Source organism: Paroedura picta, chromosome 2, assembly GCF_049243985.1.
Source record: "Paroedura picta isolate Pp20150507F chromosome 2, Ppicta_v3.0, whole genome shotgun sequence".
NCBI classification, from domain to species: Eukaryota; Metazoa; Chordata; class Lepidosauria; order Squamata; family Gekkonidae; genus Paroedura; species Paroedura picta.
The window spans coordinates 65162091-65180045 of NC_135370.1; the positions used below are offsets into that span (position 1 = coordinate 65162091).

The following is a 17955-nucleotide window of genomic DNA, read 5'->3' on the forward strand; positions in this document are numbered from 1 at the left end:
GCTGGGTTTGGAGGGCAAAATGGCACCAATGAACATATGGAAGAAAATGACTTTCAGAGTCCTGACTGTAGTCCTGACTGTAGACATGAACATTTCTTTCTGATTCCTTCAGTCGTAAATGGTCAGGGCTGTGTCCCTATGCATGAAGATTGCGTAGTGCTGCATTGTATATCTGTCGCTGCTATGACATAGGATGACAGCTTCTCACATCTGGCAAATTGTAAGGGTGGTCAAATGTATGCCATTGAGAAGCTCGTTATTTAGCAGTCTGCACTGGTGAAAAATGTTTCCCTTACATGCTGAAATCTAAAGCCCATTCTTGTGGCCATTGTGGCTAACTTGGTGTGATATTATCATTGAATGAAGCATTTGTTTCATGTCAGATCATATGAAGGGAGGCAGAAATAGATGGATCCCCCAGAGAATTTCCGCACATAGAAGACCGGAGTAATTTTTTCCTGGTTTCCCCTCCTGCTACAACCATCTGACTTATCTTTTTGTGGTGTCCCTGGTGTCATCTGTTAGAGAACATTTGGGGCTGCAGTAAATGGGGAAGTATGGCAAGAAAGCCTGCTTTGCGGATGGAAATAATTTTTGTTAGAAATGTTCTGCATGATGCATGCCTGAGTCATTATCCATTGACTTCTGTAAATTAGAGGTGCAGGCTAAGATACGGTTCAACATGGAAGTGAGGTGAGTCTGGTGGCCATTTCTCCCCTTAGTCATGAGAAACAGATTGGTGTGTAAGAAATAAGTCAGGTGATTTTTCCCAGTTCTGGAGTGGGAACCAGCATCGGCTAGGAAGTAAAGGTGCTCTTCTCTTGCTGCTATAGAGCTAAGCCATGTCCTGTTTCCCTTACATACTAGATTTAAGTGAATGTAAGTTTTCAGAAAACAGTAGACAATTGCATAGGGATGGCATTCCCTGGGTCCTTGCTCCTGGTGTGCTTAGTTTTATCGGTCATAGTTTATTCCATATGCATGTAGGGATGTTACATCATGCACAAATTTATTTCTTGGCCAAGTGTGTTGTGTATCAAACAATTGTCTTTACTGTCTCCCTTTTTGTTCCTTCACTGCCTTTTAAATGCAGGTGGGAAATCTCAGCAAAATAATTGAGAAAATAAATGGGGTGGCTCGCTGCCCCTATGACCCTCGGCACAATTCAACAGCCGTGATCACATCACAGGGAGAGCTATATGCTGCCACTGTCATTGATTTCTCTGGACGGGATCCTGCTATTTACCGCAGTCTTGGAAATGTCCCACCTCTTAGGACAGCACAATACAACTCCAAGTGGCTTAATGGTAAGAATGCTCTAAGAAATGAGAGTGCCGACACTGACCAAGCAGTCTTAGGCAACTGCCCTTGCTTCATAATGGAGATCTGACAGGATATGGGAGAAGGGTTTGTTGCAATAGTGAGTGGGACACTAAGGAGATGTAAGCAATGAAGTGGGTAATTTATCTGCTTCGGTGATTATTGGTCAAATCTCTCTTGTCTGTCAGTTCTCACAGTAAAGACCCAGAATGTATTTAGTTCATTTTGCGGTATGTTTATTGGGAACAACTCTGTTCCTTTTTAGCTTAATGGTCGGATTCTCCTATTCCTTTAAAAGCTGTATGGACTACAATTACATTACATTTCAAGGCACTATTAGCCATATATTCTTGATGTTGTGCTTGGGTTGACAATTAAATTGATATTAAGATTCTTATGATAGCATGGAAACTATTTTTTATGTTTTCGGTGTCATGATGAATCATATGTTCAGCATAGTATGTTAGACCTGTATTCCTCCCACCCTAATAACATCATGATCCAACAGTTCTTTGCCTCCCTGTCTCCCTCTTAGTCTTATCTAATGGAGCCAGATTGTCATAGCCTTCAGTAGGCAGGCAGGGAAAGAGAATGGTTGACCCATTTCTAGTGTTTGCCTGTTGCACTACCATAGTATAGCCATGTGATAATTCAGTCCTGCAAACAGTCCTCTTGTCATGAGCTCTTTAGAGAAATTAGTTTCTTCCCTAGGAAAAAGTAGCACACCCACTGAAATAAAGTTTTCCCCTTGGATCAGAAGCAGCTAGAACAAGGATGACTTTTAATGTTCCTATTTAAATTCTCACTTCCCTCACCTCCCATTATGCAGCTAGCATTTACCTTTTATTTGAATTTTCAAGATAGCTGTAATATACCCAGTCTTTGGAGGGGAAAATTAGACTAAGCATTCAGCCAAACAAATGATCCTAAAGGTCATGAAGTAACCGCTAATGGATGATTGACAGATGCATATACATACTTAATGAATAGCACACATTTAAATTTTGTTGTTGTTGTTATGTGCGAAGTCGTGTCCGACCCATCGCGACCCCATGGACAATGATCCTCCAGGCCTTCCTGTCCTCTACCATTCCCCGGAGTCCATTTAAGTTTGCACCTACTGCTTCAGTGACTCCATCCATCCACCTCATTCTATGTCGTCCCCTTCTTCTTTTGCCCTCGATCTCTCCCAGCATTAGGCTCTTCTCCAGGGAGTCCTTCCTTCTCATGAGGTGGCCAAAATATTTCAGTTTCATCTTCAGGATCTGGCCTTCTAAAGAGCAGTCAGGGCTGATCTCCTCTAGGACTGACTGGTTTGTTCGCCTTGCAGTCCAAGGGACTCGCAAGAGTCTTCTCCAGCACCAGAGTTCAAAAGCCTCAATTCTTTGACGCTCGGCCTTCCTTATGGTCCAACTTTCGCAGCCATACATTGCAACTGGGAAGACCATAGCCTTGACTAAACGCACTTTTGTTGGCAGGGTGATGTCTCTGCTTTTTAGGATGCTGTCTAGATTTGCCATAGCTTTCCTCCCCAGGAGCAAGCGTCTTTTAATTTCTTTGCTGCAGTCCCCATCTGCAGTGATCTTGGAGCCCAAGAAAATAAAATCTGTCACTATCTCCATTTCTTCCCCTTCTATTTGCCATGAATTGAGAGGGCCGGATGCCATGATCTTTGTTTTCTTGATGTTGAGTTTCAAGCCAACTTTTGCACTCTCCTCCTTCACCCGCATCAACAGGCTCTTTAGTTCCTCTTCACTTTCTGCCATTAGAGTGGTATCATCTGCATATCTGAGGTTGTTGATATTTCTCCCTGCAATCTTGATCCCAATTTGTGACTCCTCTAATCCCGCATTTCTCATGATGTGCTCTGCATACAAGTTAAATAGGCAAGGCGACAGTATACAGCCTTGCCGAACTCCTTTCTCAATTTTGAACCAGTCAGTGATTCCATGTTCAGTTCTCACTGTTGCTTCTTGACCTGCATATAAATTTCTCAAGAGACAAATAAGATGCTCTGGTATTCCCATCTCTTTAAGAACTTGCCACAATTTGTTGTGTTCCACACAATCAAAGGCTTTAGCATAGTCAATGAAGCAGAAGTAGACGTTCTTCTGGTACTCCCTAGCTTTCTCCATGATCCAGCGTATGTTGGCAATTTGATCTCTAGTTCCTCTGCCTCTTCGAAATCCTGCCTGTACTTCTGGAAGTTCTCGGTCCACATATTGCTGGAGCCTAGCTTGTAGGATTTTGAGCATAACTTTGCTAGCATGAGAAATTAGTGCGATGGTGCGGTAGTTTGAACATTCTTTGGCATTGCCCTTCTTTGGGATTGGAATGTAAACTGACCTTTTCCAATCCCGTGGCCATTGTTGAGTTTTCCAAATTTGCTGGCATATTGAGTGTAGCACTTTTACTGCATCGTCCTTTAAGATTTTGAATAGTTCAACTGGAATGCTGTCACTACCACTAGCTTTATTGTTGCTCAGACTTCCTAAGGCCCATTTGACTTCACATTCCAGGATGTCTGGCTCCAGGTCAGTAACTACCCCATTGTGGTCATCAGGGATGTTAAGCTCGCTCTTGTATAGTTCTTCTGTATAATTTTGCCACCTTTGTTTGATCTCTTCTGCTTCTGTGAGGTCCCTACCATTTTGGTCCCTTATCATACCCATCTTTGCATGAAACGTTCTCTTCATATCTCCAATTTTCTTGAAAAGATCTCTGGTCCTCCCCATTCTATTGTTTTCTTCTATTTGTTTGCACTGTTCATTTAAGAAGGCATTCTTATCTCTTCTAGCTTTTCTCTGGAAATCTGCATTCAATTGGGTGTATCTTTCTCTTTCTCCCTTGCCTTTCACTTCCCTTCTCTCCTTAGCTATTTGTAAAGCTTCCTCAGACAGCCATTTTGATTTCTTGCATTTCTTTTTCTTTGGGATGGTTTTAGTTGCTACCTCTTGTACAATGTTGCGAACCTCCGTCCATAGTTCTTCAGGCACTCTGTCTATCAGATCTAATTCCTTAAATCTATTTGTCACCTCCACTGTGTATTCGTCAGGGATATGATTTAGTTCATACCTGAGTGGCCTAGTGCTTTTCCCTACTTTCTTCAATTTGAGCCTAAATTTTGCAACAAGAAGCTCATGATCTGAACCACAATCAGCTCCTGGTCTTGTTTTTATTGACTGGATAGAACTTTTCCATCTTTGGCTGCAGAGCACATAGTCAATCTGATTTCTGTGTTGACCGTCTGGTGATGTCCATGTGTAGAGTCGTCTCTTGGGTTGCTGGAAAAGAGTGTTTGCTATGACCATTGTATTCTCTTGACAAAATTCTACCAGCCTGTGCCCTGCTTCATTTTGTACTCCAAGGCCAAACTTGCCTGTTATCCCGGTTATCTTTTGGCTTCCTACTTTAGCATTCCAATCCCCCATGATGATAAGCACATCATTTTTGGGCGTTGCTTCTAGAAGGTGTTGTAGGGCTTCATAGAACTGATCAACTTCATCCTCTTCAGCAGCAGTGGTTGGGGCGTAGACCTGGATCACTGTGATGTTGAATGGTTTGCCTTGGATTCGAACTGAGATCATTCTGTCATTTTGGGGATTGTATCCCAAGACTGCTTTTCCTACTCTCTTATTGATTATGAAGGCTACTCCATTTCTTCTGCGAGATTCTTGTCCACAGTAGTATACCTGATGGTCATCTGAATTAAATTCACCCATTCCTGTCCATTTTAGTTCACTGATTCCTAAAATGTCGATGTTCAGTCTTCTCATTTCTTGTTTAACCACGTCCAGCTTGCCTTGATTCATGGATCTGACGTTCCAGGTTCCTATGGAATAAAAATCTTTACAGCATCGGACTGTCTTTTCGCCACCAGTTACTTCCACAACTGAGCGTCCTTTCGGCTTTGGCCCAGCCGCTTCATTCATTCTGGCGCTACTCGTACTAGCCGTCTGCTCATCCCCAGTAGCATATTGGACACCTTCCGACCTGAGGGGCTCATCTTCCAGCGTCATATCGTTATACCTATTGGAACTGTCCATAGAGTTTTCATGGCAAAGATACTGGAGTGGTTTGCCATTGCCTTCTCCAGTGGATCACCTTTTGTCAGAGCTCTCAGCTATGACCTGTCCGTCTTGGGTGGCCCTGCACGGCATAGCTCATAGCTTCACTGAACTACGCAAGCCCCCTTGCCACAACAAGGCAGCGATCCTTGAAGGGGGACATTTAAATTACCCCCTCTCAAATTGTGTATGATATAATGTAGAGACATTGTCTATTTTGTTTAATCTGTGCTGGCCATTTTATATCATCAAGGTATCACTTCTGTTTCAGTCCATTGGATGATTAATTTGTATATATAAATCGGTCCTAAGCCACATAGGATCCACAGGTTTTGCAGACCAAACCAGCCCCTTGAATTCAGCCCCAAAGTAACAGAATGCAGTGCAGTTGTTGCATTGTAAATATAATGTGCTGTCAGGGCCAAATTCATGAGCCATTTGCCCATGAGTGGGGCCAGGATCTTCCAACTTGATTTGGATCCTTGCTGCCACATGGCAGCTCCAGGAAATTTATGTTTCAAGTGCTGCAGAGCATGATTCTAGTGTTAACTATAGTGTGAGTGGAGTAGGGGCTTCTTCCACCTGTACCATTCTCTGAATCCAAAAGTTCATTGGTTCTAGTACATGCATACTAGTCATCGCACGTGCAGCCTGAGTTGGGAATGGGGAAACGTTAATCTGGATTCAGCTCAAAGAGTTTAAGTGTGTTATCTGTCATTCCTTACGTTTGAGCTACAAAAGACAGCTTTTCCCTTGTCTAGTCATTTTAAATGGGAGCTATAAAGGTACTAATTAATGTCCTGTTGTTTTCAGCCTACTTCAGTGTTGTCTTTTCTGTTTGCTATAGAGCTGTTCAGAGTGTCAGATTGGACACCTGAAAGCTATAGTTCTTAAAGCACTTTCCCCAAAATAGTCCAATTAAATTCAGCAAGATTTGTCTGCAGTCCATTCTATGAAAACCGAGGCCTTGATGCCACTTCCAGAACTCTCTAAACTTACCCTGCTGTTGATAAATAAAAGAAGAAGCCCCCCCCCCCAAACAAAAGCTTTGATACTGCCCTTGTTATAACATCCTTAGCCAAATGCCTGCCCAAGGGGTGAGGAAGTGGCAGTCCCTTCTCCTCTCAGACAGGGAGGACCAGATTTATAGCACAGGGCAGGTTGAGGGCTAAACCTCTTTCCTAAGCCTGATGCTCCAGCCAGTATCTTCAGACTCCATCCATTTCTGTATTATGGGCTTCAGACTAAGCTCCAAAGATTGTGCTTTCTCTGTGCTCAGTTCCCACTCTCCACATCTTTTATGGTCTCACTGAGGAAAGGGGAAGCCTCTTTTTTTGCCCCAGGTGGGTTGAGGTAATTGGGTATGGGCTGAGGCTCCTTTGGCCCCCAGAGCAACCACGGAGAATGAGAATGGAACTCAGTACAAGTGTACACCTTGACTCACTGCCTGCTCAGCCAGTGGAATCCACCTGCCACTATTGGCCCAGCCTATGTTCTGTTTGCAGCTGCCAGCATCAGTCAGTGGTGAGTGATATGCAGCAGCAGAAGCTTTATGTGCCACCTTCATTTGGGACCAGCTTAGGAGTCTAAGGGGGCTCTATCATTGGTAGAGTCTCCTTTCTTCTTTGCTCTCCCTCTTTTTAATTTAGCACATGGTTTGTGTGCATAGGAACAGCCCACTTAAAATACACAGAGTTACAGACATATTTAAGCATGTATTATAAACATAGCAAAATGGTTCACACACAATTAAGAAGTCTTATAGTAATAGCCACATGGCAGCAAATTATTCTAGCAGAGTGAATAAAGCAAGATTTTAGAAGAAGAGTTGGTTCTTATATGCTGCTTTTCTCTTCCCGAAGGAGTCTCAAAGCGGCTTACAGTCGCCTTCCCTTTCCTCTCCCCACAACACACACCCTGTGAGATGGGTGAGGCTGAGAGAGCCCTGATATTACTGCTCAGTCAGAACAGCTTTTTAAAAATTGCTTTGGTACAGATATGCTAATGTACATTGCTGCAATACTGTTAATGCCACAGTGAATGTGTGTGTGTATGAAAGAGAGAGAGAGAGAGGTATATTTTACTATTCCGTTAAGTCAAGGAATTTTACAAAATTACTTAGGAGAAGAGGAAAGTGTTGGTTGGTTCTTGTTTTGATTAACTGTCCTGTTTGAGCTCATTGCCTGGTGAACTAATCAGTTTGTTGACTGAAAAATAATATTGAGTCACTTAATGTGTTGTTTCTTCCACCGGCTCTCACATTTCGTGTTGGCTTCTTTGCAAGAAATTCCTCTTAAACCTTGAAGGATCCTGCTCCCTGCAGAGTAACAGAGCCCTTCATAACTCCACGAGATTTAATGTATCATCCCTGTATCATCATTCAGTACAACCGCCACTGGCATTCCACCTGCACGCTTCCCTTTCTCTGCTTGCCTTGGTCTGTACACCTGCCCTAAAGCAGCTGCCTGTGTGGTCTGCGAGTTCTCTCTCCAGTGGACATGTATGTACAAACATACAAACACACCCACATAGCCCCAGCAGCAGAGCACGATGAAGGAAGTAGGCAGTGAAAGAGTCAGCCAGAACCCAGAAGCAGCAGCATTTCAAAACATTTTATTACGAATTATCAGTAGCAAACTACCATGTGCTAATTACATATTTCTGCTTCTGTTTTTTTCCACTGCGGAGAAAGCACTACACCTGCAGTTTGCTTTTCCTGAGTAGCACACACTGCCCAAAAAACCAGCATAGTCCAGTATTATTATTATTACTCAAAGCCAGGGGTTTAGCTCTGTTCAGCCATCCCCAGCAAGTTTGTGGGAGAACACCCTAACAGATGGGAAGGAGGCCTAAATGTGTCATTTTTTGAAAACTGCTGTGGATCTGACTATTGCCTGGTTTGTATGAGTAGCAGAGAAGGTGGATTGTACACCATTTCAGACTGCAGGCAAGGGATCCCATTACTCTGTACTGCCTATGTTAAAAAAAAAGATTTCCCCCCACCCAAAAGACAAATAGATGTCAAGGCTTGTTTTTCTTTTAATATGGGGCACATCCGGTCCTGTGATTCTTCATTTGTAGACAAGGCTTTTGTTTTAAAACCCAGTTATGTAGTATGTGAGGAATGCCCCACTACTGCCTGTTTGTTTCATAGGGCCAGTTCTTACATGTATGTAAACTAATTTACAGTGCAATCCTGTGCAAATTACTCTTGTTTAAACCTATAAATTGGGATTGGACTTTTGCCTAGGATTGCAATGGACTCAACTGAATTCTTTTGTGTGTAATGGTGTGTAGTAGACACCCCCTTGATGCCAAAGCCATCAGTGGATGAATATGCACAAGTGAACTAACCCATAATGTGCCACTCTTTCTGAGATGCTGTGAAGAGACTCATATTCCTGTTTCCCATCTTCCAATGTCTCGTGAACCTCTGGCCCGACATCCACTGTAAATCTCACTTTTCCCCCCCTGCTATGTAAATCTCACTGTGTTTTATGACTTAATTTCTCTCCAGAGCCCAATTTCATCGCTGCCTATGACATTGGTTTGTTCACTTACTTCTTTTTCCGTGAGAATGCTGTTGAGCACGACTGTGGGAAAACAGTCTATTCTCGTGTGGCAAGAGTTTGCAAAAATGACATTGGGGGAAGATTTTTGTTGGAGGACACATGGACAACATTCATGAAGGCTCGCCTGAATTGCTCACGCTCTGGGGAAATTCCTTTTTACTACAACGAACTGCAGAGCACTTTTTATCTTCCTGAGCAAGATTTGATCTATGGAGTGTTCACTACCAATGTGTGAGTTTGTGGGTTTGTTGCTCCCCATTTTTTTCCTTCTAATTCATACCTGTTTTTTTTTGCTAATAATGTTTCAAAATACATTTCTACAGGAAAAGGTATGTCTGGCCCTGCATTTCAGTGAGGCAGAATACTATTTCACTATTCTGTGGGAAAACATGAACTCTGAGACAGAGAAGGATTTGTGCTGCTTTTATGCATGTTCTTGATCACTAAGAATGGTGGACTAGATGGCCCAGGAGGTCCTTTCCAACTCTATGATTCTATGATTCTATTCTATGATTTAGAACTAATATGAAAGTCCTCATCCATTAGATACTAGTTATAACATTTCTAGGGGATAAGAGAAGAGGGATTCCTACTGGAAACACATAGTATTGTTGCCCCTTTTGTCCTCTCAGCTGTCTTTTGCACAGAAGGCAGATTTCAGTCTAAAGAGATAATAAAGAGATGATCTAAAATGCTTGTAATCGTCCCCCAGACCTTAAAGAATGGCTTCATCCAGTGTTTAACTTGCAGTAAGTGAAAAAAAAGTTATAAACTGATTAATTGTAAATCTAAAATTAGATAAGTGAAGCCTAATAATTAGAAAGCAAAACAGTTCTGTAGCTCTTGGTTCACTCTGCTTTTGTTTTTGAGCTGGAATGATCACCCATTCAGTTCACAATATTAACATTAGCACATGTTCAGTGATCCCAGAGAAGACATTTTGGTGTGCCTAAGCAGTTGGAGCCAAGGGCGAATGATTATTCTGAGATTATATCCTGTATGATCCTATCACAGTATTTTAGTCCAAGGCTGATAAGATGACAGAACAAGAGATACAGAATTCTGGGGGCTGGATTGCCCTTCGGCTTGGGTTGGCGAACAAGCTTTCATGGGACAAATAGTAGTAGTATGGCTGGGGCCCAGATGTGGTATGATGGGAAGTCCCGGGGGGGGGGGAGCAGGAGCAGAAGAAGAATAGTTGGTTCTTATATGCTGCTTTTCTCTATACGAAGGAGTCTCAAAGTAGCTTACAGTCGCCTTCCCTTTCCTCTCTCCACAACAGACACCCTGTGAGGTAGGTGAAGCCGAGAGAGCCCTGATATCACTGCTCAGTCAGAACAGTTTTATCAGTAATGTGGTGAACCCAAGGTCACCCAGCTGGCTGCATCTGGGGGAGTGCAGAATCAAACCCGGCATGCCAGATTAGAAGTCTGCACTCCTAACCACTACACCAAGCTGGCTTTCCTTCAGTCTGTCCTTGGGTATGTGTGTAACTGTGTTGGTTTTAAAAATCTAAAATTCAGCATGTCCTATTCACACTTTGTATAAGTTCCATTGATCTCATTCTCAATGGAAACCAAAAAAAAAAAAAGACTAATTAAATTTCAACCCAGGTTTCTGCAGATGAATAGCAATGTTAGGGAGTCGAGCAGAAGAATAATATACTGGAAAAGCAGAGTGCTTAATCCTTTTCTTACCAAGTGTTTATCCACTCAGTCTTACTTCACTAAATTGTTTTACACCAGGTGCATATTTACAAAGTATACCACTATACTCCTATGGGAACAAAAACTGCTGGGTGTGATTTTGCATAAAAACTAGCCAGAAAAAGTTGATTAAGCACTTCGTTCTCTTCTCAAAATTGCAATATCCTGAGGTTTTTCATTAAAAGAAGACAATGACTGTTTAGACCAGGGGTAGTCACACTGCAGCCCTCCAGATGTCCATGGACTTCAATTCCCATGAGCCCCTGCCAGCATTTGAGAGAATAGACTTTATTATATGTGCAACATGTAATTTGCTCCTTAACTCTTGAGCAAATGTGCCAAGGGTTAGGATATTAATCACAGAGGATTGGTCTCAAAATCTGTATATTAGCAGAGAATGAATTATCTTTGGGGCTTCTGCTGAATTATGAACTAAGAGAAGAAAATCTGATTAGTTACCGCACAGGCCAGTGCTGTCTAGACGCCAGATTATGCAATCTTCCTACTTTAATCATCTGTATTAGACACTTGTGGAGAAGAGGATTTCTTAAAATTAGTAATTATCTTAAAAACTGCTCACAGTATAACAGCTCATGGCTTAACCTATGGCAGAACACAGAAACTGGCAACAGACAGTTGGTTCTTATAATGCTAAAATTAAAGATGGATGAACTTTCCTCAGCTTGATTTGGATTCAGGGAGCAGTAACAAGCATAATTATATAATGGTTTTAAAAAATGATTGTTTTGGAGAGAGTCCTATATTGACTAGAACATAGAACAAAATTGTGCACATTTAGTTCATGGGACTATGGCTCAGTGACAGAACAACTCCTTGGCATGCAGAGGGTCCTAGGTTTAATCCTGGCATCTCTCATTAAAAATGCTAAAGTAGCTGCAAAAGTCCTCAGTCTGTTTCAGTAGACAATGCTGACTGATGGACCAATGGTCTGATCCAGTATAAAGCCACTTCGTATGTGCCACTAGGTGGCCCTGTGGGTGCAAAAAGTCTAGGGAATCTCCAGAGCCTTGGTGGGAAAGAGCTGTACAGTCACTTGTCTGACCCAGCACTGGAAAGCTTCCCAATCTAAAGAGTCTACCGCTCATGCAAAGGTTTTTATATATTCTTTGTCAGTTGTTCCCCTAACCTCTGTTTTCCCTGTCTCTTTACCAAAAGTTTTATTCCAAAAAATCAAAGTAATATGAGGACTTCCTGTGCCCACATTCTCTAGTATTTAAAGATATCAGCTATTTTAATGTTACATGTGATTTGCCCCTTGCTGTCAAGGATATAGCTTATAACATCTGGATGTCTTTCTAGAACTGTCTGAAGCAGATCTCAGTCTGTGAATCTCTTGCACATTTGCTAAGCCAACAAATTCTTCTGTATATTTCAAGGCTGTGGCATACCTGGTTGCTATGCCCCACTGCACCAAACGATGTTCCTTATGTTGTTCTTTCTTATCTCTGCATGTGGAGATTATGAGTGACAATCATGCTCCATAAAGTCTAACATCAGTGTTTAGTAGGCAGACTGTGTTTTAAATTTTTATCAGTAAAGCTATTCAGTAATCATCTAAGGCAGCCTTTCTCAACTTTTTTGCTGTTGAGCAACCTCTGAAACATTCTTCAGGCTTCAAGAAACCCCAGAAGTAGTGTGATTGTGTAGAATATGATTGTGAAGCATTGCTGTGCACACAGCCACCCAGGGCCCCTCCCTTTCACACCCCCTCCAGGCCCATCATTGACCATTCAGGGGTGGGGCAGATATATGGTCATATGATCCAATAAATGTTTACCAAATTATTACACCAAATTTGAGAGCCACCAAATTTGAGAGCCAGTGTAGTGGTTAGGAGTGCAAACTTCTAATCTGGCATGCCAGGTTCAATTCTGCGCCCCCCCCCCCCCTCACACACACACATGCAGCCAGCTGGGTGACCTGATAAAGGTGTTCTGACTGAGCAGTGATATCAGGGCTCTCTCAGCCTCACCCACCTCGCAGGGTGTCTGTTGTGAGGAGAGGAAAAGGCGACTGGAAGCCGCTTTGAGACTCCTTTGGGTAGAGAAAAGCGGCATATAAGAACCAACTCTTCTTCTTCTTCTAAAATATAAACATTAATTAACTACATGACAAGCCAGAATTCATGCCAAATTCTGGCTGGATTGGTATGCAAGAGGTAACATTCAGCATGCACATAATAACATAACATGTGCATGCCTCATTTGCCTAGCACATACACCTGGTGGTGAGCGATGTCCTTGTTCTGGGAAACACTGCTAAAGGGGGATGGGATGCCACCATGCTTGAGATTAGGGCTCTTCTGAGAAACTGCAGGTACCTGGCTGGGCATTTCTTGTGCAGCATCAGGGCTACATACCTTCTGCAAGAGAGACGGAGCGGAGGAGCAGGAACACGGGTTCATCCAGGGTTTTGCAACATGGTGGAACTCCATGTATGCCATGATTTTGCATTTGGTGAAGCAAAGGATTCTGGTACAGGTTGTGCTCTCCTCTGTGACCATCCCACATGGTAAAGCTTGGCATCAGCTCCAATGACTGGCTGACTCTCTCTCAGGTGTAATGTGTCCTAAAGCCATTCCAGGACACTACTGATATACTCTGTACACAAATGGCCAGATGCTGGATTCTGTGATGCAGCTGGGCTCTAAGGGGACATCAGTTCTTCCATGGATCAGGGCCTTGGCAGACTGGTTGACCAAAGTTGTATCTCCTCAGTGATTAGTACAAACTGGCCAGCATGTGTGACTGTTGCATCAAGGGTAGGATTGCTCTCCATAATGCATAGCTCCTTCAGTGGAAGTGTAACTTCTGTCACGAGGTGTGTAGGTTCCAGATCTGTGGATGCAGTCAAAGGTAACAGCAGGTGGAAGAAGCTGGAGAGGAGTAGAAGGAGAAGGGGGGATGATGTAGCAGTATGCTTGGCCCTATGAGAGATAGGTGATCCAGAATTCCCAGTTCTGTTTGCAAATTGGGAGTTTCAAGTACTTCATGGAGTTCTGTGAGTCCACCAGTTGAGTACTGAGAGTGCAATAATGTCATATGGTGAGACCTTGGTAGCATAGCCATTGATCTCCTTTCCTGCCCTGCTGAATGAGTGTGAGTTCTCTCACCTGAGAGACATCCCCAGTCCCTACAGCTCTTACCTGGACCCAGCCAGAGTAGATGTTGGCTTTCCTGAAGATCAGTCTCCTATTGATGGGCTACCCTGCACTGAACATAATAAGATAACAACAGTAGGCAAGTGGAGTCCAAGTTCCCAGGGTAACTTGTCTTTTTTTTTTCATGACTGCTTTCCCCAGCCAAGGCCATGTCTTCTCCCACATTAATCCCCTTTTGTCCACACTGCTGGTACCCACACCACTGGTTGCAGAGAGTGCCATGCATCCCTCTCTCTCTCCCTTTCCCCTGGATTTGAGCATTGGCTTTTCAAAGTCAAAGTCAAATATCTTTATTGGCATAATAACATTGGCCTTTGTGAGAATGCACTACAGAAAAGGGTCTCACTGGTCTCACTGTCAAGGTAATTTCCACTGCTGTCTGGCCAGACTCTTTCCACAGGGTCTCACCCTTGAGTTTGAGTGTTCTTTCTGTTTCCCTTCTTTTCCCTTTTTGGCTCTTTACTCTGTTTGGGCCCTGAGCCACCTCCCCTTGCAATTCATGGCCACCAGCTACCCCTGTCATTTGTACCTCCAGGCAGGCCGGGAGTGTTTGCCATGCCCTTCACTCATTTTCTGTGGGGAGGGATGGTGGACCCATGAGCATGCAGCCACCTGCAACCATGTGGATGGCTCCTGGGCACTGTGCAGGACAGAAGGTTTGGCCCTGCCCTGCAGTAACATTATCTGTTCATGGAGGGAGGGTGGGCTTGGAGAGTAAGCCCCCTACCATGCAGATGAATCCTAGACCTGGGTAGAGCACTATAGTTGTCTTGTCTGTAGAGGAAGAGTTGCCCATTCAGTTAGCCACCTACTGTGTAGGTGGGTCATAGAGTGTCCCTGCCCTGTCCAACAGTGCACTACAGCCACCTGCTCTGTGGGTGGCTCCCAAGCCAAGGCGGAAAGTGAAAAACACTTTCCAGAAGGCAATCAATCAATCAATCAATCAATATTTATTCACGGTCATTCAGACCAAAACCCAAATACATGCAGTTAAAACCAAGACAATCCAAAAAGCAGGAAAACTGCCAATACTATAAAAATGTTAAAAGTCTGACATCATAGTCAGTATTTAAAACATACTTTAAGTTACCAGTTTAAAAAAAAATGGCTTTGTACTTATAAGGTTGGATCATAAATAATTTTTTGATCCATATACCGAGTACGCAATTTCATGGCGGCGGTGCAAAATTTAGCTGTGCAGAGAGTTGTTTGCTTATCTGCGTCTTGAAGCAGTACCTTGATTTTCTCCTTTGTGGAAGATCTCAGGTAAGTGTTCAGAATTGGCTGGATAAAGGTGCGTCTGATAGTGTCATAAATGGGGCAGAACAGAAACACATGTTCATCTGACTCTATCGATCCGCTGGCACAGGGACAGAGTCTCTGAGCAAGGGGTTTCTTTTGGTAGCGCCCCTCCAGCACGGCAGTGGGTAGAGTTGAGCATCTTGCTTGGGCAAAGGCCCTTCTATGGGTGATAAGTTCTAGGTCTGACAGGTATGGAGCTGGAACAAGCGTGTATCGGATCCTATCTGGACACAGAAATTCTGGTGTTTTGGCTAGATCCCTTTGCCGGCTGATGTCCTTGACCCTTTGTTTAATTATGGATTTAGCTTGATCTTGCTGTATGAAGGCTAGCTGTTGTTCCATAAAGCCAAGCTGTGATAATTTGCATTTCACAGTTTTTAGCCAAATTGGCTGAAAGTTGTCTCTTAAGATCAAGGCAGACAATCGCTTTGGGTCATAGGTTAGCTTCAGCCAATATAGGATCGATGACACATAGATCTTGTCTTCCACACTTTGCATACCTGTTTCCAATCTCACTCTAGCATTTGATACGCACTTAGGGAGCTGGATGATCTTCCTTAGAAATATTGACTGCACCCTTTCCAGTAACATAACACTAGATGTTGGGGTTCCTGAGAAGGAGCCATAAAGCAGCTGAGAAAGTGTCTTGGCTTTGTAGAGCTCTAGGGCTGCTGGTACAAAGTATTTACCCTTGGTTCGATAGAATTTGAGAATGTTGTTAGCCAATCTTTGGGCTTGCTCAGCAGCATATTGACAGTGCGCAGTCCTAGCACATGAAGATTGTACTACAATTCCCAGGTACTTGAATCTGTGAACTTCTTCAATTTTACAGTTGTCTAGTTTCCAAATTTTTGGTTTGGTCCTCTTGCCGAAAATCATGACCTTTGTTTTTTTGTAGTTTACTTGTAGTTGTTCTTCTTTACAGTAACTGCTAAGCCTCCTTAGCATTCTTTTGAGTCCTACTGCAGTTCTGGAAAGTAAAACTACGTCATCAGCATAAAGGAGAATAGGAATTGGACGATGGGCTAAACTAGGGGGATGAAATTCCTTGTCCTGGAATGAGTTAATTATACCATTAATGTAAATATTAAACAAAGTAGGAGCTAAGATGCAGCCTTGTCTAACTCCTTTAGTAACATTAATGGGATTGGTAAGGTGGCCTTGGTTACTGCATCTGACCCTTATTGTTGTACCCTGGTATAATAATTTAATAAGGGCAAGAAGGCGTCTGTCAATAGAGGTGTTCTCCAATTTCTTCCAGAGGCGAGATCTAGAGATGGAATCAAAGGCCGCTTTAAAATCAACAAATACAGCGTAGAGAACAGATTTTGCAGAGGTGTATTTTTCTGCTAAGTGTTGGATAGTCAAGCAGTGATCGATAGTGGAGGCACCTTCTCTGAAGCCAGCTTGTTCGGGCCCTATCAGCCCTTCCTGCTCGCTCCAACTCGAGAGGTTCTCTAGTAGGTGTTTGGCATATAATTTACTGGTAATACTCAATAAGCTGATAGGGCGATAGTTTGCTGGGTCACTTCGTTTGCGAGTCTTATATAAAGGTACAACCACTGCTGTCAGCCAACTACTGGGAATATGACCTGAGGAATTAATAGATGTAAAAAGAGTTGCTAATATTGGGCTCCACCATTCCTCATTATTCTTTAGAAGTTCAGGGGGGATCCCATCCAGCCCCGGGGCCTTGCCTCCCTTTAGCTGATTAATAAGTGATTTTACTTCATTTTGAGTGACTGGAGGCCACTCAGGAAGCCCCTCCAATGTGCCTCTTTCCAGAAGGCCCCTTGTTTGTATGTTTGTAACCTTGTTTGGGTCTCTGTTATTCAGGCCACCCAAGTCTAATCTGAATGTGACATCCCAGTGAGATCCGTCACAAATTTGATGCCTCTAACGCATTCTGTACACTCCAGAAACTTCACGTGACATCTCCTTTGTTTGGGAATCTGTAATTCAACCCATCCCTACTTGCCACTTTCAAAATCAAACTGTGGAGCGTATCTGCATAGCAACAAGAACTACCGAAAGGTTTATATAAGAGAACATAAAGAAGAGTCCTGAAATTGAAGAATTTCTGGTACAGCTGCAAAGGTGTTTTAGTGGCCATTGAGAGCAGTTATTGCTGATCTTAAAAAGGACAGTCGTTGAGTCTGTAAAACACTGCTTTTCATCATTTGGCACTCTGCCTTTTTCAAACATTTTTTGAAGGTAGCAAATACAATGTCACAAATGCCATTTAGCCATAGTTTTCATCTTATTTTTAAACTTCTTGGATGTTCACAACAGTGTATAATTCTGTGAAGAGGCCCATTGAAAGAATGTAGGAAATCATTTTTTTATGTAATATCTTTTGACCATAAAAGGTAAAGGTATCCCCTGTGCAAGCACCAAGTCATGTCTGACCCTTGGGGTGACACCCTCTAGCGTTTTCATGGCAGACTCAATACGGGGTGGTTTGCCAGTGCCTTCCCCAGTCATTACCATTTACCCCCCAGCTAGCTGGGTACTCATTTTACCGACCTCGGAAGGATGGAAGGCTGAGTCAACCTTGAGCCGGCTGCTGGGATTGAACTCCCAGCCTTGTGGGCAGAGCTTTCAGACTGCATGTCTGCTGCCTTACCACCCTGCACTACAAGAGGCTCTTTTGACCATATTTCCCCTTAAATTTAAACAGTTGCTCACAGATAGCTTGGGAAATGGGGTGAACTCATTGCTGAATTAGCACAAGCTTAGGGTGTTCTCCCCTTTGCTGAACCTTCGACTTAATGAAACAGTCCCACACTCTTTTGTGTCATATTAAT

At 43.1% G+C, this 17955-nt stretch overlaps 2 protein-coding genes across 21 annotated transcripts in view; one reads left to right on the forward strand and one right to left on the reverse strand.

The window, feature by feature from the left end:
* The window catches only part of SEMA5B (semaphorin 5B), a 473766-nt gene that overhangs the window by 346479 nt on the left and 109332 nt on the right, over positions 1–17955 (forward strand). For all 11 annotated transcript variants that reach the window (XM_077320463.1, XM_077320455.1, XM_077320456.1 and 8 more), the window contains 2 exons: positions 1094–1307; positions 8905–9190. In XM_077320463.1, the coding sequence (XP_077176578.1) occupies positions 1094–1307; positions 8905–9190 (500 nt within the window). The remainder of the gene's footprint in view (positions 1–1093; positions 1308–8904; positions 9191–17955) is intronic.
* Positions 12687–17955, reverse strand: part of LOC143829484 (uncharacterized) — a 48281-nt gene continuing 43012 nt past the window's right edge. For 7 of the 10 annotated variants that reach the window (XM_077320467.1, XM_077320468.1, XM_077320469.1 and 4 more), the window contains one exon: positions 14778–16118. In XM_077320467.1, coding sequence (XP_077176582.1) covers positions 14963–16096 — 1134 coding nt within the window. In that variant the 5' untranslated portion in view covers positions 16097–16118 and the 3' untranslated portion in view covers positions 14778–14962. Of the gene's footprint in view, positions 13562–14777; positions 16419–17955 lie in introns of those variants that run through there. The other 3 variants (XR_013228166.1, XR_013228165.1, XM_077320465.1) reach the window with 2 other exon arrangements.